Below are 24002 nucleotides of genomic sequence, written 5' to 3'. Positions count from 1 at the left end.
GGGTGTGGAGTGCAGTGGATGATGGTGATGAAGGGTGTGGAGTGCAGTGGATGATGGTGATGAAGGGTGTGGAGTGCAGTGGATGAAGGTGATGAGGTTGAATGATGCTCCTTGAATTGAAACTCTGAGGACTTTCACACTTACAGGCAAAAAAAAAAAAAAAAAAAAAAAAAAAAAAAAAAAAAAAAAAAAAACCAAAACAAAACCTTTACAGTAACTAAGGATAGAAGGGTATTCACAGTACTTCAGAGTGGAAGAAGTATGTGTCTCCTGTATTTTTACTTTTTGAATGGTAATCATAGCAGGGGAACTTAGCCCTGGTGCTGCCCGGGCCTTCCAGAGCTGAGGAGAGTGCAAAGGAGTGGAGGATGGAACCCCTTGCAGCTGGTTTGACACAGACACGTGGTGCTTTCCTGCCTTGCTGTCTCTGTGTTTGGGTGCGTATCTTCTGTGTGCCACTGACATGTCTGTGAGGATCAGGCTCGGCGGCTAGAGCTGCCACCAGACAGCAGTCTGTCTGCAGAGTGCCGTGCAGTGGTCTAGCACTGCTCCTCGGGGGCTGCGGATCGTGTTCTTATGGTAAGAACGCTCACCTGATGACACACTACTAGACCCATGAAGCACTTCTCACAGCAGTGAGGACTGACTGATGGCACCAGATCAGAACATGCAGTTCCCTCCAAGGCCTTCCATGTGAGGAGTATGTCATTACCACCATCCTTGTAGCTGTGAGAAGCAAAGGGAGCGTGGAAGAAGGCCCCAGGGCCAGCTTCATCTTGTGTCTTTCCTCCTCCTAAGGAACAGCCCACACTGCTGCCAGCCCTTGACTATTCATGGAGAACCCAGAAGCCCATGGAGTGCTCATGAGTGGTTGCCTGAGTGACAGGTAGACAGACTCACCCCAACACCCAAGTTTTCTCTTAATAACTCACGTCTTAGCTGTTTGCACATTTAGATATTAAGGTGGTAGACTTCATGTTTAGAAAGTATTTTTCATTTCAGCCAAGCTCAAACTTGGCCTTGCTGTGGGTGGTTTGTTCAATGCTGGAACGAGGAGATGGCCCTCCTTCTCTGTCTCTCTTTACACTTTTTCCACTTCTGAGCAATTCCAGTTAGGAGTTCCTTCAATTGCATCGTTGCTACTAATTTGCATGGATAAATTTAAACTTTGTTTTATCCAGGTCACAAGGTAGAGTTGCCTGGAATAAATATTTAATTTTTCCAGCTGACTGCAGCTCAGCGATAAAAGTGTTCCAGCTAATGTTTCTTCCTGAAGCTTGAACTTTGGAATACGTGTTTTCCCGTTACTGGGGCATACACACTTGCTAATTTTTTTTTATACAATAGCTAAGGGATGCCACCTTCAGGTCTGCTGGATTAAAAGGAGCAACAGTATATTTCAGTTACTAAGGACTAGAAGGGACAGAGAGGAAATGTATATTTTGTCACTGTTTTTTATTATCTACTTTGGGTACTGTACATTTTAGAAACCAAAACAACTATAAGGTTGTTTTTAATTAATTACAGACAATGGAGGAAGAAAAGCAGCCGGTTGGCATGCTCTAAAATAGATTGCTGTGTACTCTTGAGAGGTCAAGGATGTTTTCATGGCCACCTGGATTGTGTGCATGCATTCCCCTGTGTGTTTTCTCTCTGTCTCTGTCTCTGTCTCTATCTCTGTGTGTGCTTGTATCTATCGTGTGTGTGTGTGTGTGTGTGTGTGTGTGTGTGTGTGTGTGTGTGTGTGTTTGGTTTTTTGAGACAGGGTCTCACTTTGTATCCCTGGACCAGGCTGCCCTTCAACTCCCAGAGATCCACCTGCCTCTGCCTCCCAAGTGCTGGGGGTAAAGGCATGCACCATCACAGGCAGCTCTTTCTTAATCTTGTATTTGGCCAAGATGATTGGCTTTCCATTTTCTTGGATGTTTACATTCTGAGTTCCTGTAATAAAGATGTGTTTAAATTACTCTATATTGCAAATTTTTTCAAAGAACTTTTAAGAATTTCGGGAGATTTTAGTACTAGAACACAATCTGCCCATTAATCTAGAGGTAAACTTATGTACCTGTGAGTTCACACCCCACTCTTGAGGCAAGTCAAGCGTTGGCAGCCAGTGTGGAGCAGCCCCTGGTTAGTAGCCACACCTGGTTCTTCTGCGGCTTTACCTTTGCCTGTAGAGACCCATGAGGAAACAGCAGCACACACATCATTATTTAGAGTTGATTCCTAGTCTAGTGTTTTTCTAATGGGGGGATCTAGAGTTGAATTTACAGGTAAAGCTATTCTTTGTTGTTTTGATAAATACATCTTTTAAATTCTTTTAAGATAAATCTGTTTTTCACAAAGCAGGAAGAGGGCTGACCTGGAAATAGCCCGACCTTATCAAATTCTCCCCAATGGTCCTGAGGCACTGCTGTGTTAGGAGTGGCCCACCCTGCACCCTTGCCGTGTGGATCCTCCCAGCTGACTTGGGAGCCTTCCCTCCCTCTGAGGTTTTGTAGGTTTCTACCTGTGAGCTGTGCTGCTGTCCAGGCAGCTGGCTCCTGGCACCCTGCACGAATCCCCGGAGAGTCTGAGAGCTGGTGTGCATTGCGAGTGATGGTGCTATTCCTTTTAACCATTTGTGGCTCACCTGGTATGTCTGGCCCAGTTGTGAGTATTTTAGATGAATTAGTTCATGTAATATTTTCAAACCCTGTGAGGAGTGCAATGACTCTCCTCCCACTTTGGGATGAAAGGTCAGCCTTGTTCGTGCTACAGAAGAAAAAGTTCAGGCCTGTGATCTAAATGGGGGATTTTTTTCTTAGAACTTATTTTTCCCATTGTTTTTCAATCACAGGAAATAGATATAATGTGAAGTTTACCACCTTATATTTATTTGTCTCTGTGAGTGTGCCTGTGCGTGTGTGCATGCGTGTGTGTTGGGAGGGGTGCATCTGTGAACATGTGCAGAGGCCAGACAGAGCATCTAGTATTCTTCTCTTAACACCTAGCTCTTAATCCTGGGGGAAGAATCTCATGCCCTGAAGCCAGAGTTCAGGTTTTTCTTGGCTAGATGGAAACCAGCCAGCTCTCGTGACCCTCCAGTGTTTGTGCCTGTGGAGCTGGTGTTACAGGCATTTTCTAGGACACCAACTTGATGCCTGTGTGCTGGGATCTGAACTCTTGTCCCTCTGGTTGCAGAGAAGAATTACTATGCCAAGCCAGCTCATCTTACCATCTCTAAGTTTTCTCCAAAGATTTTATTTGTTGTTTGTTTGTGTGTGTATGCACACATGTGCATTTGTGGGACTCTGTTGTTTATCTGTGTGTGCACATGTGCATTTGTGGGACTCTGTTGTTTATCTGTGTATGTGCACACATGTGCATTTGTGGGACTCTGTTGTTTATCTGTGTGTGTGCACATGTGCATTTGTGGGACTCTGTTGTTTATCTGTGTGTGTGCGCATGTGCATTTGTGGGACTCTGTTGTTTATCTGTGTGTGTGCACATGTGCATTTGTGGGACTCTGTTGTTTATCTGTGTGCACATGTGCATTTGTGGGACTCTGTTGTTTATCTGTGTGTGTGCACATGTGCATGTGTGGGACTCTGCTTGTTTTAGGGTGTTGGGGTCTGAACTGCAGTCCTCACAATTAAACAACACGTACATAACCACGCGGTCATCTCCCGGCACGACCCTCTTTAAGTGGCATTAAGGACAGACACGGTGCTGTGCTCTCTTCACCACCACCCATCACAGAACTCTTCTTGCAAAACCATTCAAACCAGCCCCTCTCTACCTGTTCAGAGCCCATTCTTCCGCACCGCGTTTGTCTCTGAATGGAGGAGTGGACTGCCCGAGTGCAGTTGCTGCTCTTTCTTCTCCACATTGTCAATGGCATAAATGCCCGCGAGCGTTGTCAGGCGGACCAGCCTCTGGGGTGTGACGTCATTAGCTTCTGTCCCCTTCCCTTTGGACTTGTTAGGTATGTAGTTTTTATTTTAAAATTAAAATATAATTATATAGTTTCCCCTTCCCTTTCCTGCAGCCCCTCCCATGCACCCCCCACCCCTTGTTCTCTCTCAAATTCATGGTCTCTGTTTACCACGTCTCTTGTTTTACTCCTGATGAGAAGAGCAATATGTATTCATTTTAGGAAACGTGAGCACTAAGCAAGCAGTAAATGCCAGCTTTTACAGTTTAGCAGAAACGTGTACAGTGTCTCTGCTTTCTGCAAAGTTGTGTGGAAGCAAGGTTGTGTCAAAGGTTATACACAAAAACACAAAGACAGTAATGTGTGCTAACATTCCATGATTAAAATAAATAAATAAACAAATGTAGCCTACTACCACAGAGAAAGCTTGAGTGGGGAAAAAATATTCTTGGGGCTGGAGAGGTGGCTCAGCCGTTGAGAGATAACACTGGCTGCTCTTGCAAAGGACCTGAGTTTGGTTCCCAGTACCCTCATGGTGGTTCCAGTTCCAGAGGATCTGATGTCCTCATCTGGCTCTCTGGGCCCCAGGAATGCATGTGGTACACATACATGCATGCAGACAAAACAACACATGTACATATAAGAAAAAGGCATACTTAAAATAGACCATTAGCACTTATATTCATTAGGTTTGTTTCATAATTTTATATGTGATCTTATATGTTCTGTTTTTATTAATATTTATTTTCACTTAATTATATTCAGTATAGAATAACTTGTTTAATTGTATGTTTATATTTGTATTTCAATGTATAATTTTATGTGAGTAAAATATATTTTCAATGTAAAAATTCAAATAAATTTATATTATTTCCATATGGACAAAAGATATATAAGATTCCTACATTACCAACTGAAGATAACCATTGTTATCTTCTTGGTGTTCCCATCTTGTAGTATGTTTCTGTGCAAATATATATGTAACAAAATTAAATTATGGTTTGAGGTTTTGTTTTTGTTGTTGTTGTTTTGAGACAGTTTCTCTGTGTAACAGCTGTCCTGTAATCCAGTTTGTAGACCAGGCTGGCCTTGAACCCACAGAGATCCACTTGCCTCTACCTCATGAGTACTGAAATTAAAAGGCGTGTGCCACCACAAATTATGTTTCTTTTATGTTGTTTGTGACTTGTTTTTTCAGGCTTGGACATTTTTTTAAGTGAGAAAAACAGTCATAACAACTTTTGAAACAAATAATTGACAACTACTCAAAGTGATATAAATCTAAACAATAAATGTTATTAATTAATGGTCTGATATTTTCTATAATGCCTATTCTTCCATTGGGGACAGCATACTCTTTTTTTTTTTTTTTTTGTTTTTTGTTTTTTGTTTTTCGAGACAGGGTTTCTCTGTGTAGCTTTGCGCCTTTCCTGGAACTCACTTGGTAGCCCAGGCTGGCCTCGAACTCACAGAGATCCGCCTGGCTCTGCCTCCCGAGTGCTGGGATTAAAGGCGTGCGCCACCACCGCCCGGCAGCATACTCTTATTATAGGTGATGGTAACTGTGTGTTTTCTATCAAAGAAAACCAGAAAGGTAATTTCCTCAGATATGATTAATCAAACTTTGCTCTTCAAGCCTTATGTTTTTAGAACAGTTTTAGGCTTGTATAAAAATTGTTGAAGTTCTAAGAGTTGTCAAAGTCCCTCTGTTGGTCTGTCTGTGGAGTGTACTCTGGCTGGTGTCCCTCAGAGTCCCTTGCTCCTTTTCTTTCTAATGTAATCCTCTCCCACTCTGCATTGCCTGTTAACTAGTGTGTCATTAAACAGACCCTTGTCTCCATGAATCTAAGTGGTCTGGTGAAGGTGGCAGGGGAGATGGTCTCTGGTGACAGCTACTTTAAAAGTAATAAACTTAGGACAAGGAGAATGGGGATGTCTAAGTGCACCAGGGCACAGGCACTTGCAGTATGCCCTCCTCGAGGGTAACATCCAGGGTATAAAATACTGTTCTGGGGCTGGAGGGGTAGCTCAGCAGTTAAGTGTACTTGCTCTTCCAGAAGACCCAGGTTCAAGTACCAGCACCCATATGTTTTACAGCCATCCACAGCTCCAGTTCCAAGGAATTCAGTGCCCTCTTCTGACCTCTAGGCACCAGGCATACATGTAGTGCATATATCTATACACACACACACACACACACACACACACACAATTGTTTTTACTCAGCATGGGTAAGATGATCAGTACTCGTAAGACAGGATAATGTAATCTAGCATGATCAAATGTTAAATTGTGAGCTTTGGATGGTCACACTCCTGGTGTCTGAAGGAACAGAAACTGGGTGAGCACTGGGATGCCTAAGAATGACAAACCGGAACTGGGCCTGGACATCTGTTAGGGAAGTGTAGTGATGAGAGCGGGGTTAGGAGTGGTCACACTGACACTTTTGATTCAGTGCCTGAGAGAGAGTGCGGCATCAGAGGTGCTCAGTTAAGGACTTGTTGAGTAAGAGTGACCTGGCTGAGCAAAGGGAAGCTGTGCACTTCCTTTAGCACCTTGGATGCCGAAGGTCTGGCCACTCCAGTAGGAGTGGACGCTTGGCTTGGCATGCGTTCAGGAGACATTTTGCTCCATAGTATTTGCTGGCATTTTACCTGAGCAGGACTGTAACCTCGGCTCTCCATAGAGAAGTCTACTTGAAGCTAAATATGCCTGTGTTATGGAAGACACAGAGTTAAACACTTCATGGAAGATGCATATTGTGTTTTAATTAAGTAATATGTGTTGTTTACTGGTGTGTCCAGAACTGATCTGAGTGTTTTGTAAACTGTTTTTTTGTCACTTATGTGTTACATTAAATGCTGTTAGCATTATCATTGAAGAAAGTGGCACAAAGTTGAATTTGGTCAAAATTAGAGTTAACAAATGCTGAAGCCAGGTGTTAAGCTGATTTGATTTAGTGGTCTTAACATGTATGTGGTACCCACCCCCAAAAAACCTAGTGAAAGTATAGTAGCAATACATAGAGCTGATGCCAAACATCAAAAGAATTTCCCTCTCCTCTATGTAGACCTGTATATGTATACATATGAACACACACACACCTCGATCCGATCCTGAAGTGTGCTGGAGCATTATCTCTGGGAGGGTGGGGAAAGGAGAGAAAGAGGCGTTTTCAGATTTTACTCTGTGTGTGTGTGTGTGTGTGTGTGTGTGTGTGTGTGTGTGTGTGTGCATGTGCCTGTTTGGATGTCCTGTTCTGTTTTCTGACTTACTCCCTTGAGACAGATAGGCTTTTCACTGAACCTGGAGCTAGACAAGGCAGCCATCAAGCCCTTTTGTCTTCTTATCTCCACAGCACTAGGGTTACAGACATGTGCCTGGCCACATCTACTTTTTACATGGGTGCTCAGGATTTGAACTCGGGTCCTTGTACTTGAGTAGCAAGTGCTCTTACCCACTGAGCCATTCCACCAGCCCTATATTTTACTTTTATACCAAGAATACTGTGTATCATGCCTTTTTTTTAAAAAAGTAAAGTACAGGGGGCTGGAGAGATGGCTCAGCAGTTAAGAGCACTGGCTGTTCTTACAGAGGTCCAGAGTTCAATTCCCAGCACCCACATGGTGGCTCACAACCATCTGTAATGAGATATGACACCCTCTTCCAGCATAAAGTTATATGGGCAAATAGAACACTCGTTCGTGAAAGACAGAGGGGAGGGAGAGAGAAGGGAGGGGAGGGGAGGGAGGGAGGAAGAAATGGAAGGGAGGGAGGGAGGGAGGGAGAGAGGGAGGGAGGGAGGGAGGGAGGGAGGAAGGAAGGAAGGAAGGGAGGAAGGAAGGTACATTTCCAAGTGGAAGAGAAGCCGGAACTTGTTAATTGAAACACGCCTTGGTAGTCCCACGTCTGTGACTTGTCCCAACAGCGACTCTGGGTTAATGAGATCTTGACTGAACCTCCTTTCCTTCCTTTTCTTCCTTTCCTTTCCTTCCTTTTCTTCCTTTCCTTCCTTTCCTTCCTTTTCTTCCTTTCCTTCCTTTTCTTCCTTTCCTTCCTTTTCTTCCTTTCCTTCCTTTTCTTCCTTTCCTTCCTTTCCTTCCTTTCCTTCCTTTCCTTTTCTTTCCTTTTCTTCCCCTCTCCCCAGTGAGGCGGCAGGAACATGCTCTGTAATATGTGCAGCTGCTCTTTGCCTAGTCTACATTTTCCGGTTGTTTTAAATGCACTTGGTGGCACTTTTGTGAAGTGTAATTTTAACTGTGCAAGCCAGGAAGAAGAAGCAGACGTAAGGAAGAGTTAGAGTTGAGTCTGGTGGCATTCCTCCTGGGTTGCTCCTAGGACTGTCCACCTGGCCAAGTGATAGTAGCTAGATTTCCGAGGGAAACATTCTAGAATACCAAGAGGAGTTTGTTACCTAATGATGTTTTAAAAGTACCTATGATGGACCTTGCTGGCAGTACATGGAAAGAGTTGAAAGGTGGCATTTCCGTGTCAGAGAGCCTTGTCCAGTGTGTGAGTTGGCAGAGGGATGGATTATCATTTTATTTATTAAACAAGGATAACCTTCTGAAGTCACCCATACTTATGCTCAGAAAAGCACAGTGTCAGCCAAAACTGGCCCCAAATTTCTTTTAGAGATTGCCCACAAAAGTGGTGTATGACTGATCCTTAGTCCACTGGTACAAGATAGAATGAGAGCCAGCTAATGGCTTGCTGGGTTAGGGTGCCTGCTGTGAAGCATGACAACCTATTGCTCCCAGGATCCACATGGTGGGTGGAGAGACTGACTTCTACCTCCTCATGTGCTCTGTGGTACACGCACATCTGCACATACATCCCCACACGATAAATATATCTAATAATACGTTGTTTTTTTTTTTTTTTTTTAAAGATGAACTTAGATGTATTGTGATCAGCATGGGTTTATTTGAGCTACCAGTGATACATGGCTCAACCCGAGGCCTCAGCTGGTCAGTATTCCGTGAAAAAAGTTGGAGGGGAGATTTGCAGAAGGTTGTCCTTGCAGAGAGAGACAAGAAACAGACTTGGTTGGTTGCTTAAAGTGGAGAGTTGCTTGTTAGTGGCTTTCTTGACAGTTTCTGATTGGGTTTCGTTTGCTTATGCCATAACCCTGTGTGCCAGAGCCACCTCTGTCCCCTGTGAGCTTCCGACGCCAGTGTGAAGATGGTGTTGTGTCCCGTCACTGTTAACCACTTCTAGGGCTGGTCTGAGGTAGAGTTATCACTGCCGTCGACTCATGCTTACATTATATTGGGCGTTCTGTTTAGCCAGGAAGAATGTTTGGTCCATGTTTTCTTGTATTGCTAGATACTCCATACTATCAGATATTTGTAAAGATTTATGAAGCTGAGCTGGTTTTAATTAAGGTTTAATTCTTGAGTTGGACTTTTCTGTTGCTTCTTTCTCAGGAACACATTATATAAAGCAGCAGCAGCAGCAGCAGCAGCAGCAGCCACATTTGCTGTGTATAACACTGATCTAACAATTGGTTTCTTACTAACAGGAACTGTCTAAGATCACAATGCCAGTCATATTTAATGAACCTTTGAGCTTCCTGCAACGGCTAACTGAATACATGGAGCACACTTACCTCATCCACAAAGCCAGTTCATTTTCCGATCCTGTGGAAAGGATGCAGGTATGTGGCAAGTGACCCTTGGGAGAAGTGTAAGTCTCAGAGACTTGTTTCCCACCTCCTCCCCCAACCCACCCCCAAACACGTGTGGTCACACACGCAGACACTGACACAGATGCTCACACACGTGTCTGCTGGTATGAAGTCCAGCTGGGGATAGGATGTTCTCAGAGCTTAAGAGTCTTTTGCAGCCAGGCGGTGGTGGCGCATACTTTTAATCCCAGCACTCAGGAGGCAGAGGCAAGTGGATCTCTGTGAGTTTGAGGCCAGCCTGGGCTACAGAGCAAGATCCAGGACAGGCACCAAAACTACACAAAGAAACCCTGTCTTGAAAAACAAAAGAATTTTTTGCATCCAGTCCCCCTGGCATCTTGGGATTCACTGTAGTGAAGACTGATGGAAATTTCCGGAGCCGTAGAAGGGGTCACACAACCACGCTTGGCTATTGGAAGTTTTTCCAAGTCTTCAGTTTAGAAGGTAGCATGTGTGATGAGGAAATCGACGTTTCGTGTTTTAAACTTTATTGAGGATCTTCTCATAAAGGATGAATATAGTTACAAACACATGTTTAAGCTGGATGTATGTTCCAGTATGCCTGTTCATAAGCACTCAAGTAACAAGACGTTGAACTATTTAATTTTCAAAATCAAAGATGTTTGTGTGGTGTACATGGATGTTGAGACACAGGTCAAATACAATAGGTACAGTGCTCTTCAGACAAAGCAGTGTCTCTCTGTTCTTTCCTTCATTTAAAAGGTTTTTAACTTCTTTAGAATCTTATCCAGGGTTTCTATTGCTGTGATAAAACACCATGCCCATAAAAATCTTGGAGAGGAAAGGGTTTATTTCAGTTTATAGTTCTACATCAGGGAAGTCAGGGCAGGAACCTGGAGCAGGAGCTGATGCAGAGGCCATGGAGGGGTGCTGCTTACTGGCCTGTTCCTCATGGCTTGATCAGTCTGCTGTCTTGTAGGTTAAGATCACAGCCTAAGGGTGGCACCCCCCACAGTAGGCTGGGCCTCACATCAATCATCAACCAAGAACATGCACCACAGGCTTGTCCACAGGACAGCCTGCTAGGGACAATTAAGGTTCCCTCTTCCCAAATGACTCTAGCTTATGTCAAGTTGACATAAAACTAGTCAACAAAATTGGCTTTAACACCAATTACATTGTTTAGTTTTACATCTCTTTTTCTCAATTCTAAATGTATAATTGCTGCTCTGTATCCATAGGCTACACATTCACAGATTCAGCCACCTCAGATCCACAGTGTGTGAAGAATAAAACTATACCTTTAACTGAATATGTAGACTTTTTCTTTGCTATCATTCTGTGAATGAAATAACATTTTTTGCATTGTGTTAGATATTATAAATAACTAGAAAATATGTAGTATATACAAGAGGATTGTGTAAGTTAAAAGCACATGCTGTGCCATTTTGAGGCTTGAGTAGCCACAGACTGACACTTGGGGTGTGTGTGAGACCAGTCCCTCCAAAATACTGAGGGACAACTGGGATTTCAAGTTTTAAAAACTTTTACATATTAGAGGTTTTCAGAATTTTCATATTAGAACTTTTACATATACAACTTCAACATATTAGAAGTAACGGGCTTAAAGAGTTTTTGAAAGTCTTGGCACAATTAGAGCTCTCACAGGCTATCATAAAAGCCTTGCCCGAGCAGAGCACTATAGGAAGAGATCCAGGGACTACCGTTCTAAGTGAGGCTTCTACAGTAGCTGTAGAAAGCCATATTAAAACCCAAACTAATCAAGGCACGAGACGATTGTGTCGGTCACTGTCCCCTGTGCAGCTGCGGCCCTGAGAGGGCAGTGACTGGCTGTTAATGCAGTGCTCTCCTCTGTTCCAGTGTGTGGCCGCATTTGCTGTGTCTGCTGTGGCTTCGCAGTGGGAGCGGACTGGAAAGCCCTTCAACCCACTTCTGGGAGAGACTTACGAATTAGTCCGGTGAGGTCTTTGACTCCGTTCTAAATGGCTTGTTGAATGTGTATGACGTACATTGATTTTTTCTCAGTTAAGGAAGATGGGTGTTTTGAGTTTCCCTAAACAATTATTTGTGACTGAAACACATTAATTATTTTGATGTCAGTGTCCACAAAAATAGACATGCAATACACCACCATAAAAATAATTGCAAGGTTTCAGTGTTCCTGACCCTCTAGGGTTAACTATCCTCCTTTCTAAGGCAGATCATGTGACATGATCAGGGGTTTAGAATTTCTATTGCTGTGATAAAACACCATGACCAAAACCAACTCTGGGAGGAAAGAGTTTATTTCACTCACAGTTCCATATCCCAGCTCATCATCAAAAGCAGTGAGGACGGGAACTCATGCAGGGCAGGAGCCCAGAAGCAGGAACTGCTGCGGAGGCCATGGAGGGGTGCTCTTCGCAGGCTTGCTCAGCTTGCTTCAATCACTAATTAAGAAAATGCCCTCCAGGGTTGCCTACAGCCCAGTCTTACAGAAGCATTTTCTTAATTGAGGTTCCCTCCTTTCAGATGACTTTAGCTTGTGTCAAGTTGACAGAAAACTAGCAGGGCAGAAACTCATAACAGGAACCTGGAGGCAGGGACTGAAGAAGACCATGAGGAGAGCAGCGTACTGGTCTGCTTCTTCATCCTGCTTTCTTACACTCTCCAGGACCACTCACCCCAGGGGCAGCACCACCACAGTGAGTGGGTCCTCCCACATCAGCCATTAATCGAGAAACTGTCCTACAGAACTTGCCCATAGGCCGATGTTATGGAGTCATTTTCACAATGAAGATTCCCTTTTCCCAGATACGTCTGGGTCTGTGTCAAGTTGACAAAAATCAACCAGCACACTAGGAATGGTAGGACATGTATGAGTTAGAGGCCAGCTTAGTCTACCAGTTCTGGCCAGTCAGATTACACAATGAGACATTGTCTCCCCCGCCCCATACATACGTGTGTGTGTGTGTGTGTGTGTGTATATATATATATATGTACACCATGCCCATATTAATATGTGTCTATTACCTTTAAGCAGTCACTGTATAGGATTCCTGCACTAGCTTATTTGTTGTTTATATGTAAGTAGGGGAATTCATTTGGCTTTATCTTTTCTGTGTCTTCCTCCTTTTCTTATTTTGGTCATATTTATCCTGTAAATATTATAAATAGAAATGCCATGTTTCACTGTCTCAGTATAAAAGGAATGATGTTTTAAATCTGATGAGTAATTGCAGTTTTAAGCCCCTTGAGGTATGAGTGACCAGGCCCTCCCCCCAGACTACTCTGCTACCTGCCAGGTGCTGTTTCTAGTCCCTCAAGGTGCAGGCAGCCCAGCTCCACCATCCAGAGAAAAAAAGTACAAAATCACGCCACAGACTCCCACCAATCTCTGAGGTTGTCCCAAGATCAAGCCACAGAACCCCACCAATCCCAGATCTTTCCCCAAGATCAGACTAAAAGTCCCGTCAATCCCAGACCACCCTGGAAAGCTCTACCTTCTCCCCCAAACTCTGTAGAAAGCCTTCCTCTGCTCAGTTCTCTGCTGTTTCTTTCCTGAGCAGAGGCAGCCCCCTCCTGTGTTCTTCTCAGTGAATCTCTGGTGTGAGGTGTGTTGTGCCGTGTAACTCTGGTAGTCCTTGGCTCCTTGCCCCTCAGAGCTGTGGCACTCACAGTGGTAGTCATTGTTCTTATTACTGTAACCAAATACAAGAGCATCGTAAAGGAGGAAGAGCTTGCTTTGCCTTCCAGTTGGAGAGGATACAGTGGCATGGGAAGACGTGGCAGGGATGTGTGGAGGCTGGTTCTATTGCTTCTGCAATCAGGAAGCTATCAAACCTTCCAACTAGCCTTCAGTGATCCACTCGGTTAAGGCTCCACCTCCTAAAAGTCCCACAGCCTTCTGGTGCCACCAGCTGGGGACCAAGGTTTCAAAAACACAAGCTTGTGGGGACATTTCACATTCAAACCACAGCCATAAATCACCCAAGTTCCTATGAATGTCCTGTATTTAACATGTATAAGCAGCTGGCTCCATCAGTATCAGACAAGTAGCTTAGGTTATGTTTGTGTTGTTCCTCATGTAGGGTGCATCGTAACAAGGATGATAATGAAAAATTGTTTTTCTTCATTGAACGTTTTCCTAAATATTTTAACACATTCAGTGACAGTTAATTGAAGCGATGCATTTTTTTTCTTATTTCTTTTAATCTTAAGAGATGACCTTGGATTTAGACTCATCTCAGAACAGGTCAGCCATCACCCCCCCATCAGTGCATTCCACGCAGAAGGGCTAAACAATGATTTCATCTTCCATGGCTCAATTTACCCCAAGCTGAAGTTCTGGGGGAAGAGTGTAGAAGCGGAACCTAAAGGAACCATCACCTTGGAGCTTTTAGAGTAAGTGGAGGAGAGTCGTTCCCTCTGTGTGTGTCTGCTTGTGTGTCTGCACGTGCACAGACAGACTGTGCCGTTCTAGCTGGGGACAGGAAAGAAACAGTGTCACCGAGTGTTCACATCCGCCCCTGATTGAAAGACTCCTCGAAGCACGGCAGTAGGCACTGTCAGCCAGGCTGGGTCAGCTGTTAGGCAGGTAGGATTAACTCCATGGCAGCTATGAACCAGCTGTTGGATACCATGGTGCCCGTGTTTGGTTTGAAGGGTTCTTCGAAATTAATTCACTCTGAATTTTTTCAAGTGACAATTGTGTGACTTGTTGGACACTAGGTTGTTTGGAGCTCTCTTCTGCAGGATTAACTTTAAAGGCTAAGGCATTTCTAAGTAAGCTCACTAGAAACTCTGGACAGAGCCACAAAGCAACCTCAGATCCTCGGGACAGCGGCAGGGAGATTCCTGGTTTTGTATTTCCTCCTTGCTGCTTGTGGTCTGTACGTGCACAGACAGACTGTGCTGTTCTTGCTGAGAGTCTGAGCGGCAAATTACACAATGGCATTAGACAAGGCAGAAGAGGTTCCAAGAGAGACCTTGTCTCTCCTTAGAGATCCCAGAAGGAGCCCTCAGAGTCATAAAGACTACTGAAAATTCTGACTTGGTTTACCTCCTAGCCTTTCCCCAAACCAATGCCCAGGCCTCTGGTGCTCTCCTGTAGTAGCATCTACTAATGAGAAAACACTCAGCAGCCACAGGCACTGCATAAAGGAGTAAGAACAATCGTCACTGTCCCAGCGGTAGGCCGAGAGCTCAAGCCCCAGTCTAAGGGCAGAGGTGGTATTCTGGAACACAAACGTGTGTTGGGGAAGAGGTACCATTCCTCTCCTGAACCAGTCTCCACGGCCTTCGCCCAAATGGTATACCAGAGGCCTGGAGATCTGAGCACTGGGTGGCCGTGGCCCTGCAGTTGAGGGATGCTTCTGAGGAGCGTTACAAAGACTGCAAATTGTAGTGACACCAGAATCAGGATGACAAAGGTGACGGAGGAGGAGGGTCAGGGTTTACGGCCTGACATTGTGTTCATTGCCTCCAATCAAAAGTCAGTATTCTCTAGATTTAAAGAGGATAGGAAATCTCATAAAACTCAAGTATTCTGAATATAATTCAGAATATTTGGCTTTACTAAGAAACTGAAAAAACTCAACTCACAGTGAAGGGCAATCAACAGCTTCTAACCCCAGGATGACCCAGAGTTAGAAGTAGCTGTCACTACTGTTGCTGAAGATGAACAGACAGCTGTTCTGGCAAAGACATGGACATAGTTTTGGACATTTTAGGACTGAAAAATGTAGCAAGGGAAATAGTGACCAGGATGTTCAGGAGCAGCATGAAGATGGGATATGCAGGCTGAAACTACCATGATGGAGAGATACCCCCTGGATCCTCGATCCAGTTATGATGCTGGTTCTTCCCAGTGACCTACAAGTAGTCTCTCTAAAACCAGATCAGAGTCTCCGGTTGTTGATGATGATGATGTGTGTATTCATGTTCACAGGTGTCTGTGTGTGTGTGTGTGTGTGTGTGTGTGTGTGTGTGTGTGTGTGTGTAGGCCAAGGGCTAATATCATCTTCCTTGATCATTTTCTAGTTTATGTATTGAGGCAGGATCCCCCATTTGAACCGAGAACTCACTGATTGAGCTAATCTATCCTGCCCACCCAGGGGATACCTTGTCTCCACCTCCTGAATACAAGGGTAATAAATACATTTATGTGGGTACTGGGATGCAGACTCTGGTCTTTACACGTACAGCAAGTGCTTAAGAGCCGTCTCCCTAAGCCCGGGTATTTTCTGTAGGCATAAAGGAGTTGATTCTAAATTTATATGGAAAAGCAAATGAAATAGAACAACTAAAACTGCCGACAGTTTTGAAAAGGAGCAAAAAACACTAAGAGATGCTGGGCTGAGACGAGATTTACAGGCATCGCGAGTCACCTCGGTGGTGACAGCAGTGGACTGGGGAAGAGAGTCGGAGGTGGGCTCCACAGAGACATGGTCAGTGTAAATCACAGGCGAAGGACGTCAGACTGGAAAGCTTTGGGGAAACAGGAACGGTTAGGAGTTGGCGTTAGGTAGAAATCTCTTACATAAACACAGGGTGAAAAGCCCAATGCACAAGATCCAGTTTAAAAACTGGATTAAGCTCTTTCTGAATTACACTATGCGGGGTATAAGAGATAAGGTATAGACTATTGGAAATGGCATACCCTAACAAAGGGTTGCTGTCTAGAACATATAAAGACGCCCTGAAATAACTACCACTCTACAAAGAACAAAAACATTTTTTTTTCAAAAGCAAAGGATTTGTACCATTATGAGTTTTGAGGTTTGGGTTGGTTAGTTTAGGGTAAACTGGAAGGGACCTTCATTTTTATTTTATACCTCTAATTTTTCTGTTCATGTTTCACCAAACTTTTGAATGATATACAGGTTGAATATTCCTTTTCAGAAAGGCTTAGGAGACAACTATTCCATATTTAGGAGACTTTGGGTCTTGGGATGTCTGTGGAGATCTTACCAGTTGAATGAACATATTATCTGAAAGTCCAAGATCCAAATGCTCTGGAATCAAAGGCTTTTTTATTTTTGTGTCAGTTTGCAAGCATTTGGGAGTTGGGGAGTTTGAACTTTTGAATTAGGGGCATTCAATTAGTGCATAGTTTATTTTTAAAACAATAAGAATGGGCAGATAATCTCTGTTTTACCATGAATTACTATCAGTGTGGGTGTCATGCGTGTATGTGTGTGCCTATGTGTTTGGGTGTGTGTGTGTGGAGGCCAAAGGTCAGTCTATCAGAGTTCTTCTATTGCTGTTCATGGTATTTTTGAGACAGTGTCTCACTGACTGGAACCAGTAGGCCCCTGGCATCTGCCCATGTGCCTGCTTCCGTTGCTATGGTTACAGGTACATGCCACACCCTGCTTTCCCACGGTGCTGGGGATTGAACCCAGGTCCTTGTGCTTCTACAGCAGGCATTCCCCGGAGCCAGCTCCCCAGCCTGCTTTGTTGTCCTGAATGACACCTGAAGAAAACTCTGTCTTTAGACTAAATGGTTCTTCTCAGCTACCTCTCTGGGTTGGGGTTGTTTTTTAGACACAACGAAGCATACACATGGACAAACCCCACCTGTTGTGTGCACAACATCATCGTGGGCAAACTCTGGATTGAACAGTACGGCAATGTGGAGATCATAAACCACAAGTAAGGCACTCAGGCTCTCTCTTCCAAAGGCTGTACTACCTGATGGGAATTTAACTCCTGAGTGAATAGAAGCCCTTCCATTTAAAATAATACCTGCTGACCTCTCCGTATAGACAGCCTGGCGGGCCCCGGGCCTCCACGGGCTGGCCCCCGGTCTCAGCCTGCTGCCCATGGTGTTACCTGTGTCACTTATTCAGGGTAGGGTAGGTGAGGGAGGAGCAGTGTGGAGTTAGTTCGACAAATTAGTTTCAGATTCTGTCACTGATTTTCTGTGACTGCTTCTGAGCTTGTGCGGGCAGTGCTGTGGGGGACGTGGTGGATGTGGTGGAGCGTCGGTCAACAGTACTGCCACCAGGAAGGCCACCCCCTTATGTTCTAACTGCTTTCTTGGCATTGCGAGATCATGGGAACTTAGCCTTTCCTTTGCAGGACTGGGGACAAGTGTGTGTTGAATTTTAAGCCATGTGGTCTTTTTGGCAAGGAATTACACAAAGTTGAAGGCTACATACAAGATAAAAGGTAAGGTTTCTTTTTCAATATTGACTGCAAATGCTTATTTAGATATTTGTATTAAAGTATGCTGCCTGATAAACAGGCATTCAAATAACAGAAAAGTCTTCCGAAAGAAAATATCTGTTTCATTAAAGGATGGACTTATAAAAATATAGTAACAGTTAACTACAGCACAACACAGGCTTAATTGTGACTAAACATTAACACTTTCTCTCGATAGCAAAAAGAAACTCTGTGCTCTCTACGGGAAGTGGACGGAGTGCTTGTACAGTGTTGACCCCGCCACTTTCGACGCTTACAAAAAAAACGATAAGAAAAACACGGAAGAGAAGAAGAACAGCAAACAGGTAAGCACACTGCGGGGCGTGCCGGCAGCCGGGCTCTTGTATGTGTATAGACCCTTCTGGAACCGCCTGTCCCCGGGGCCCAGTTTGACAGTGCTGCTCACACATGGATTCATCTCCTTGCATCTTGTGAAGGAACAGATATCTGTCCTCCTCAGTGGAAAATGTCAGGCTTGAGCTTCTGGTGGCTGGGGCAGGGTCTTCCTTCTGTGTGGAGTAGCCACTTGATTGGTGTCACTTTGGAAAGTTGGTGCCCATCTTGATGGTGCACTGATGGGTTTTGCCTCTTGTGCTTGTGGGTAACAGTAGGAACGATCTACGTAGGTAAGCTTTACTCCTGAGTGATGGCTCATATTTGTCAGCTTTACCTATCTCAGTGTTCCCATCACTGTGCCACTGATGTTAACGCCATCACAGTCCAGACTGTTGTCTTCATGCTGAACACTCCTGTTTGTGGAGCATTCTTCGTCCCAATCACAGATAAGAACAAGGCTTGCTCCCTGGCTACAGGCATGCTTTGGATTCTGCAGACTGGTGTCTCCTTCCTGCAGTCAGTTGCTATGAACTAAAGAAAGATTGTACCAATAGGACAGGAAATGCCCACTGGGAGCCTGGCCAGGAGAAGCAGGGACTCTGGCTTAGAAGCAATCTCTCATCTGTGAGCAGTGGGAGCTCAGATCATTTCTAACCCTTGGTCTCTGAATGTCACCTCTAAAATGGGTGTCCTGACAGCACCTCTCCTAGAGGACAGGAGGTGTTGGTGACTTTGTGAAGGTCTCCGCACAGTCTGCTCTCAGGGAGATTAATGAAGTCCTTTGCTCCGGTATGCCCTTCTGCCCGCCAGGCCCTCTCGTGGCTCGCTGGATGTGTGGTCTTTTAGCCCTGGTCCCAGACTCAGATGTTTCTTTTTTAAAAATTCTTTTAATTAGCATACTAAATGATGGGGTTTCTTCTGACCTCTCCATACATGTATTTGCTCACATTTCCTGCCTCATCACCCTCTTTCCTTCCTGTTTTCTGTTCTCTTCTTGCCCTACCTCCTCCTAAATACCCCCACTTCTACTTTCTTGGTGTGCATGGGTGTGCATGGGTGTGTGGATCATCCGTATGAGAGGAAGTGTGTGCTGCCTGTCAAAGTCCGGCTTACTTTGTTACACATGAGAACCTCTACTTCTGGTGTCTCTTCATTCACTCTTAGGCATTCAGAGGTTTGAGAAGCTCTTGTTTTTTCAGAGGCAGATGGCACATTCATTTATTGTGACTTTGTAAATTAGGAGCTAGCATTGGGCCTGAGGGACAGTTTTGTTTGGCTGGAGCACACAGCTTTGGTCTGCTTTAGCCCTTCCCTGCGCTGCCTGTGCGTAACTCCTCATGCTCAGCTCTACCCACTGTCCTTTGCAGGACCCTTAGCAGGATGAAGGAGGAAATGTCCCGAATCCCAAGTCACTGACACAGACTGCATGGCCGCCCCTCCGCTAAGAGAAGGAACTTGGCAAAAACAACCTCAGTCCACTTGTCGTCCAACCCTCTTACATCATGTGGACAGCAAAGGACTCTGGCCACTTCCAGAGAATGCTCTTATACTCTATTCTTTATAGAAAAGCAGCCTTCCCCTCAAGCTCCATCCCTGGCCTGCCTTCTGCCATCCAGGGTGCAGCCCTCCCGTGGGCTGCGGCTGTCTGAACACACTCCTGTGCTCTCGGGCGGCTGTCTGAACACACTCCTGTGCTCTCGGGCGGCTGTCTGAACACACTCCCGTGCTCTGTCTGAACACACTCCCGTGCTCTGTCTGAACACGCTCCCGTGCTCTGTCTGAACACGCTCCCGTGCTCTGTCTGAACACGCTCCCGTGCTCTGTCTGAACACGCTCCCGTGCTCTCGGGCGGCTGTCTGAACACACTCCCGTGCTCTCGGGCGGCTGTCTGAACACGCTCCCGTGCTCTCGGGCGGCTGTCTGAACACACTCCCGTGCTCTGTCTGAACACGCTCCCGTGCTCTCGGGCGGCTGTCTGAACACACTCCCGTGCTCTCGGGCAGCTTTTACTGGTCCCATACCACACCTTGCTGTTGGCTCCACTGTGTGTTCACTGAACGCACCTCAACCAGAAGCGGGAGTGTGGTCAACTGATGCTGAGGATTTGGCCGGACCTTCTAAGTCTTTGAGTTCTTTGTGTTTTCCTTTATGGTACTAACAGCTTCTCAAGGTCCAATGAGCGAAGACTAAACACAGTGAGCAGCAGGGGTCAGGTCCGTGGGGAGGTAGACTGAGGAAGCCACTTTTCTTTTTCGCCTGACATTTTTGTCAGGTCTTTTTTTTTGTCAGCTGCATGGCAGAAGCCTGCTGGTTCTGTGTCATTGATGAATTTAGCTAAGTGGCCCAGTATGTGACCTCCTGTTCTCAAATGTGTGCATGCGTTGGCTTTTGCCTCTCTCCAGTATGTGTAATGTGTTGGCTGTGCCTTTAGTGTGTGGCTCTCGGGTTGTCAGGCTATTCCTGTACCACGCTGCATCCTAGCCCTGAGCTTTTCTGACTTCTTCAGTAAATATTTGTCATTTGTGTTTAAAAGACTAGAAACTTTCACACTGTAGTAAAGAAGGGCAGTGAACAATGCCTTGAGTGCAATAGTAACCAGAATAAGGCTGAGAGTCCTGGACTCCAGCATCTGTCATCATGGCAGGAGCAGGGACAAACAGCGCGCCCAGCAGCCCTGCTCTGTCTCGCGCTTCACCAGGGTCTGGATAAGCAGCTATGACCACCTCATTCTGCCTCCAGGTGCCTCTTCTCTTCCCCTTCTGTGACTGCTGTGGCCCCAGGGTTACTCAGTTACTCCAACTAGCTGGAGGCTGTCAACCTCCTTGCTGACTTGCATCTAGGGGACTGCCCATGTTGCTTTGGAGAGCCAGGGATGCTCTTTTCACTCCTAGTGCAGAGGTGATTGACAACCAGCATAGGCTCCAGGCATAGTTCCTAGAAGCTAAGGACACCATGGAAGCTACTAAGTCCTTTCAGATCCTCCTGCCCTGGGCTGTGTACCTGCACATCCCCCAACCTCTGTCTCACCTTTCGGAGAGATGCTTCTTGGACTAGGAGTCTCAGCTCTTCTGTGTATGCTATGAGACCTTCCTTGTTCAGTCTTCAGAGCACATAGTTGTATATTTAAAACCTTGCTTCGCCTTCTAGACAAGTTCATCTGAGGAGTCTGATGAAATGCCGGTGCCAGATTCTGAGAGCGTCTTCATTATTCCTGGAAGTGTGCTCCTGTGGAGGATAGCCCCAAGGCCTCCTAACTCTGCTCAGGTGAGCATGGGCCTGTTAAATCCAGGAACTGTTTAGTATCCAGCTTGCATGGTGCCCTTCCTCAGGCAGCAGAGCCTGTGTCCTTTTATTGTCTCCTTCTGCTGCCCATATGTCACACTCCCCCCTTAACCAGAGGGCGCTCTGTCAAGCCGGGAGGTGGGCTGGATGGATCTTCATTGGGGGTCTCACCCTTGTTAAACAGACTGATACGCTTGACCAGTGTAGACCCTCCAGCCCCAGCAGGACATGATTTTAATGAAGAAAGCAGAGTGGGTGTGGGTGTGCTACCCTGGGAGGTCTGCTGTGAGCTGAATGTCCACAGGGTGGTGTGGATAGAAGTGGGGGCCTTTAGCGATGTCCTCTGAGAAAGGCTGACCAGCACTCCGGCCACGGGAGGTGTCACTGCCAGATTAGATGCCTTCCGGGCTTCCTGCTGGTCGTGGCAGGTGTTGACTGCTTGTTTCTGTTTCAGATGTATAATTTTACCAGCTTTGCAATGGTTTTGAATGAAGTAGACAAGGAGATGGAGAGTGTGATTCCTAAAACTGACTGTAGGCTGCGGCCGGACATCAGAGCCATGGAGAATGGAGAGATAGGTGAGGGACCCGCCCTCAGGGCGGGGCTTCTGGGTCACTTCGTTCATTCGGGTCTCCGTTCGTCTCGTGGTTGCAGTACTCAGAGTTTTAGCCTCTTAGAGACTTTGATGCTAAAGTCTAGCAACTTTAGTTTTAAATTTGAAAATCTGAGATCAGCCTTACTTAAGCTCAGAGTCACTGCTTGAACCGTGTTCCTCTGTGAGGAGTACACTGCACTGGCTGTGGCTAGAGAAGTGCCCCTCAGAGGACACTTGGCGACTTTGGACTGTACTCTACAAACCACTGTCTTCAGAATTCACTTGTGAGCCTCCTAGAGCGTGGCTTCTTCTTCAATGACACATAGTCCTAAACTGTGACACTTCTGACGACTCAGTCGACCTCACAAAGGGCCATTTCCCCTCCAGGGAAACAGCAGCTTTACTGAGTAAAATCAGGGGCTGCTGGGTGGCATTTATCAAAGCACATTATACACCTGTATGAAATTCTTACACAGTAAAAGGTGAAAAAAACAAAAATACATGACTGTCAGATGCCAACTCTTCCTATGATTAGTCTAGAGAATGTTAATTCTTTTGTCTTATTTAGGTGGTTCTGGGAGTTGATTGTGGGGCTTCATAAACTACTACTGGGATACATCTCTAGCTCTGTTTTACTTTTTGAGAACGGGTCTTACTAAGTTGTTCAAGCTGGCTTTGAACTTAGGATCCTCCTGCCTCAATTTCCAAACATCTGAGATTCCAGACATGTGCCACCAGCCCGCACCAGTGTGCATCAGGATTGTGTCTTGATTATAGGCTGTGTAATGAGGGTCCATATGGACAGTGCTGTCTGTAGTTCTTGTCCTTAGGCCCATGCCTGGCATCCTCAGCAGAACTTGCTTTTCACTGCCCTTATTTTTTAGATCAAGCTAGTGAAGAAAAGAAACGGCTTGAGGAAAAACAAAGAGCAGCCCGCAAAAACAGGTCCAAGTCAGAAGAGGACTGGAAGACAAGGTATGTGCCCTACTCTGGCTTAGAAGGCTGCTGTGTGTGAACCACAGAGCAAGGGTCCAGAGCCCTGCTCGTCTGCTCCAGGCCTCAGAGGACGTGGTTTCCAGAGTTCAGTATTAAAGTGGTAAAACTAAGAGTTGTGTTTGTGAAAGAGAAATGACTGGAGAAGGTAAAGTTAGAATGTTTTTGCACAGTCATTACAGGTGAGAGTAGTTAAGCAAATTTGTCTTTTCTCCCTATCCAACATTCCTTCAACATTGAAAAGGGAGAGTACAATGCAGATTTAGATTTGGGCATGAAAATTATTTGCTCACATCTATGAGTAAATTACAGGCTCATTCATGTGTACATATATCATGCATCATTAATTTAGGGAGTACCTTTTCCACACATAAGGGGTTAAACATGTTAAAATTAGGGTTTAGAAAAAGTAATATTTTAGACAGTATCAAATGACTTTTTGATTGGGCTAGAAGTTACTTAGTAGTTGTTTTATTAGAGTCCCTTGTAACTGCTAATCTGTGATCCACTTAAGTAAATGTTAAAGCCAACATGGGCATAATTTTATAAGCATTCCTGTAGACATGATAGTCATTTTACACCTTACAAGAAGATCTAGAAATGCTGTTACAGCTTCTACCCCAAATGTTTTGGATTTATTCACATAATAGCTTTTGCCAAAAAATGAGTAAAGGACATGTGGGTATAAAACCCAGGTAAATGGCTGCTGTGGTTGCGTAAAGGGGTTCCTTTTCTGTAAGTACCCCAGGTCCCTCAACTCTGAAGTACAGTGTAAAAGCTGTTCCCAAATGCTGGACTCCTGTGCACTGCCGTACCTGGCTTGGGTGCTACATTTCTTGAGAGACAGGGAAATGATTCAGGAAGCTCATTTGATAATTAGGACAAGTTAAAATGAAAGCTAGAGGTAGCCCAGGAATCCAAATTGAGACCCAGTAAAGACTGGACTGAGTTCATCTCACTGGGTGTACGTGGCATAGCAGAAGAGAAATCAGCCTTTGAATTCACACCTGTCTGCTGTC

General features: G+C 45.2%; 1 protein-coding gene across 10 annotated transcripts in view; it reads left to right on the top strand.

Moving 5' to 3' along the window:
• The window catches only part of Osbpl1a (oxysterol binding protein like 1A), a 191967-nt gene that overhangs the window by 167424 nt on the left and 541 nt on the right, over window positions 1–24002 (top strand). For all 10 annotated transcript variants that reach the window (XM_059246373.1, XM_059246372.1, XM_059246374.1 and 7 more), the window contains 9 exons: window positions 9441–9575; window positions 11448–11545; window positions 13788–13970; window positions 17115–17222; window positions 17652–17741; window positions 17956–18082; window positions 21261–21377; window positions 21850–21973; window positions 22875–22965. In XM_059246373.1, coding sequence (XP_059102356.1) covers window positions 9441–9575; window positions 11448–11545; window positions 13788–13970; window positions 17115–17222; window positions 17652–17741; window positions 17956–18082; window positions 21261–21377; window positions 21850–21973; window positions 22875–22965 — 1073 coding nt within the window. The remainder of the gene's footprint in view (window positions 1–9440; window positions 9576–11447; window positions 11546–13787; window positions 13971–17114; window positions 17223–17651; window positions 17742–17955; window positions 18083–21260; window positions 21378–21849; window positions 21974–22874; window positions 22966–24002) is intronic.

The sequence above is a fragment of the Peromyscus eremicus genome, chromosome 19, assembly GCF_949786415.1.
Source record: "Peromyscus eremicus chromosome 19, PerEre_H2_v1, whole genome shotgun sequence".
In the NCBI taxonomy this organism is placed as follows: domain Eukaryota; kingdom Metazoa; phylum Chordata; class Mammalia; order Rodentia; family Cricetidae; genus Peromyscus; species Peromyscus eremicus.
The sequence above is the reverse complement of the archived record's forward strand: the minus strand, read 5'-3'. Positions and strand labels throughout refer to the sequence as shown.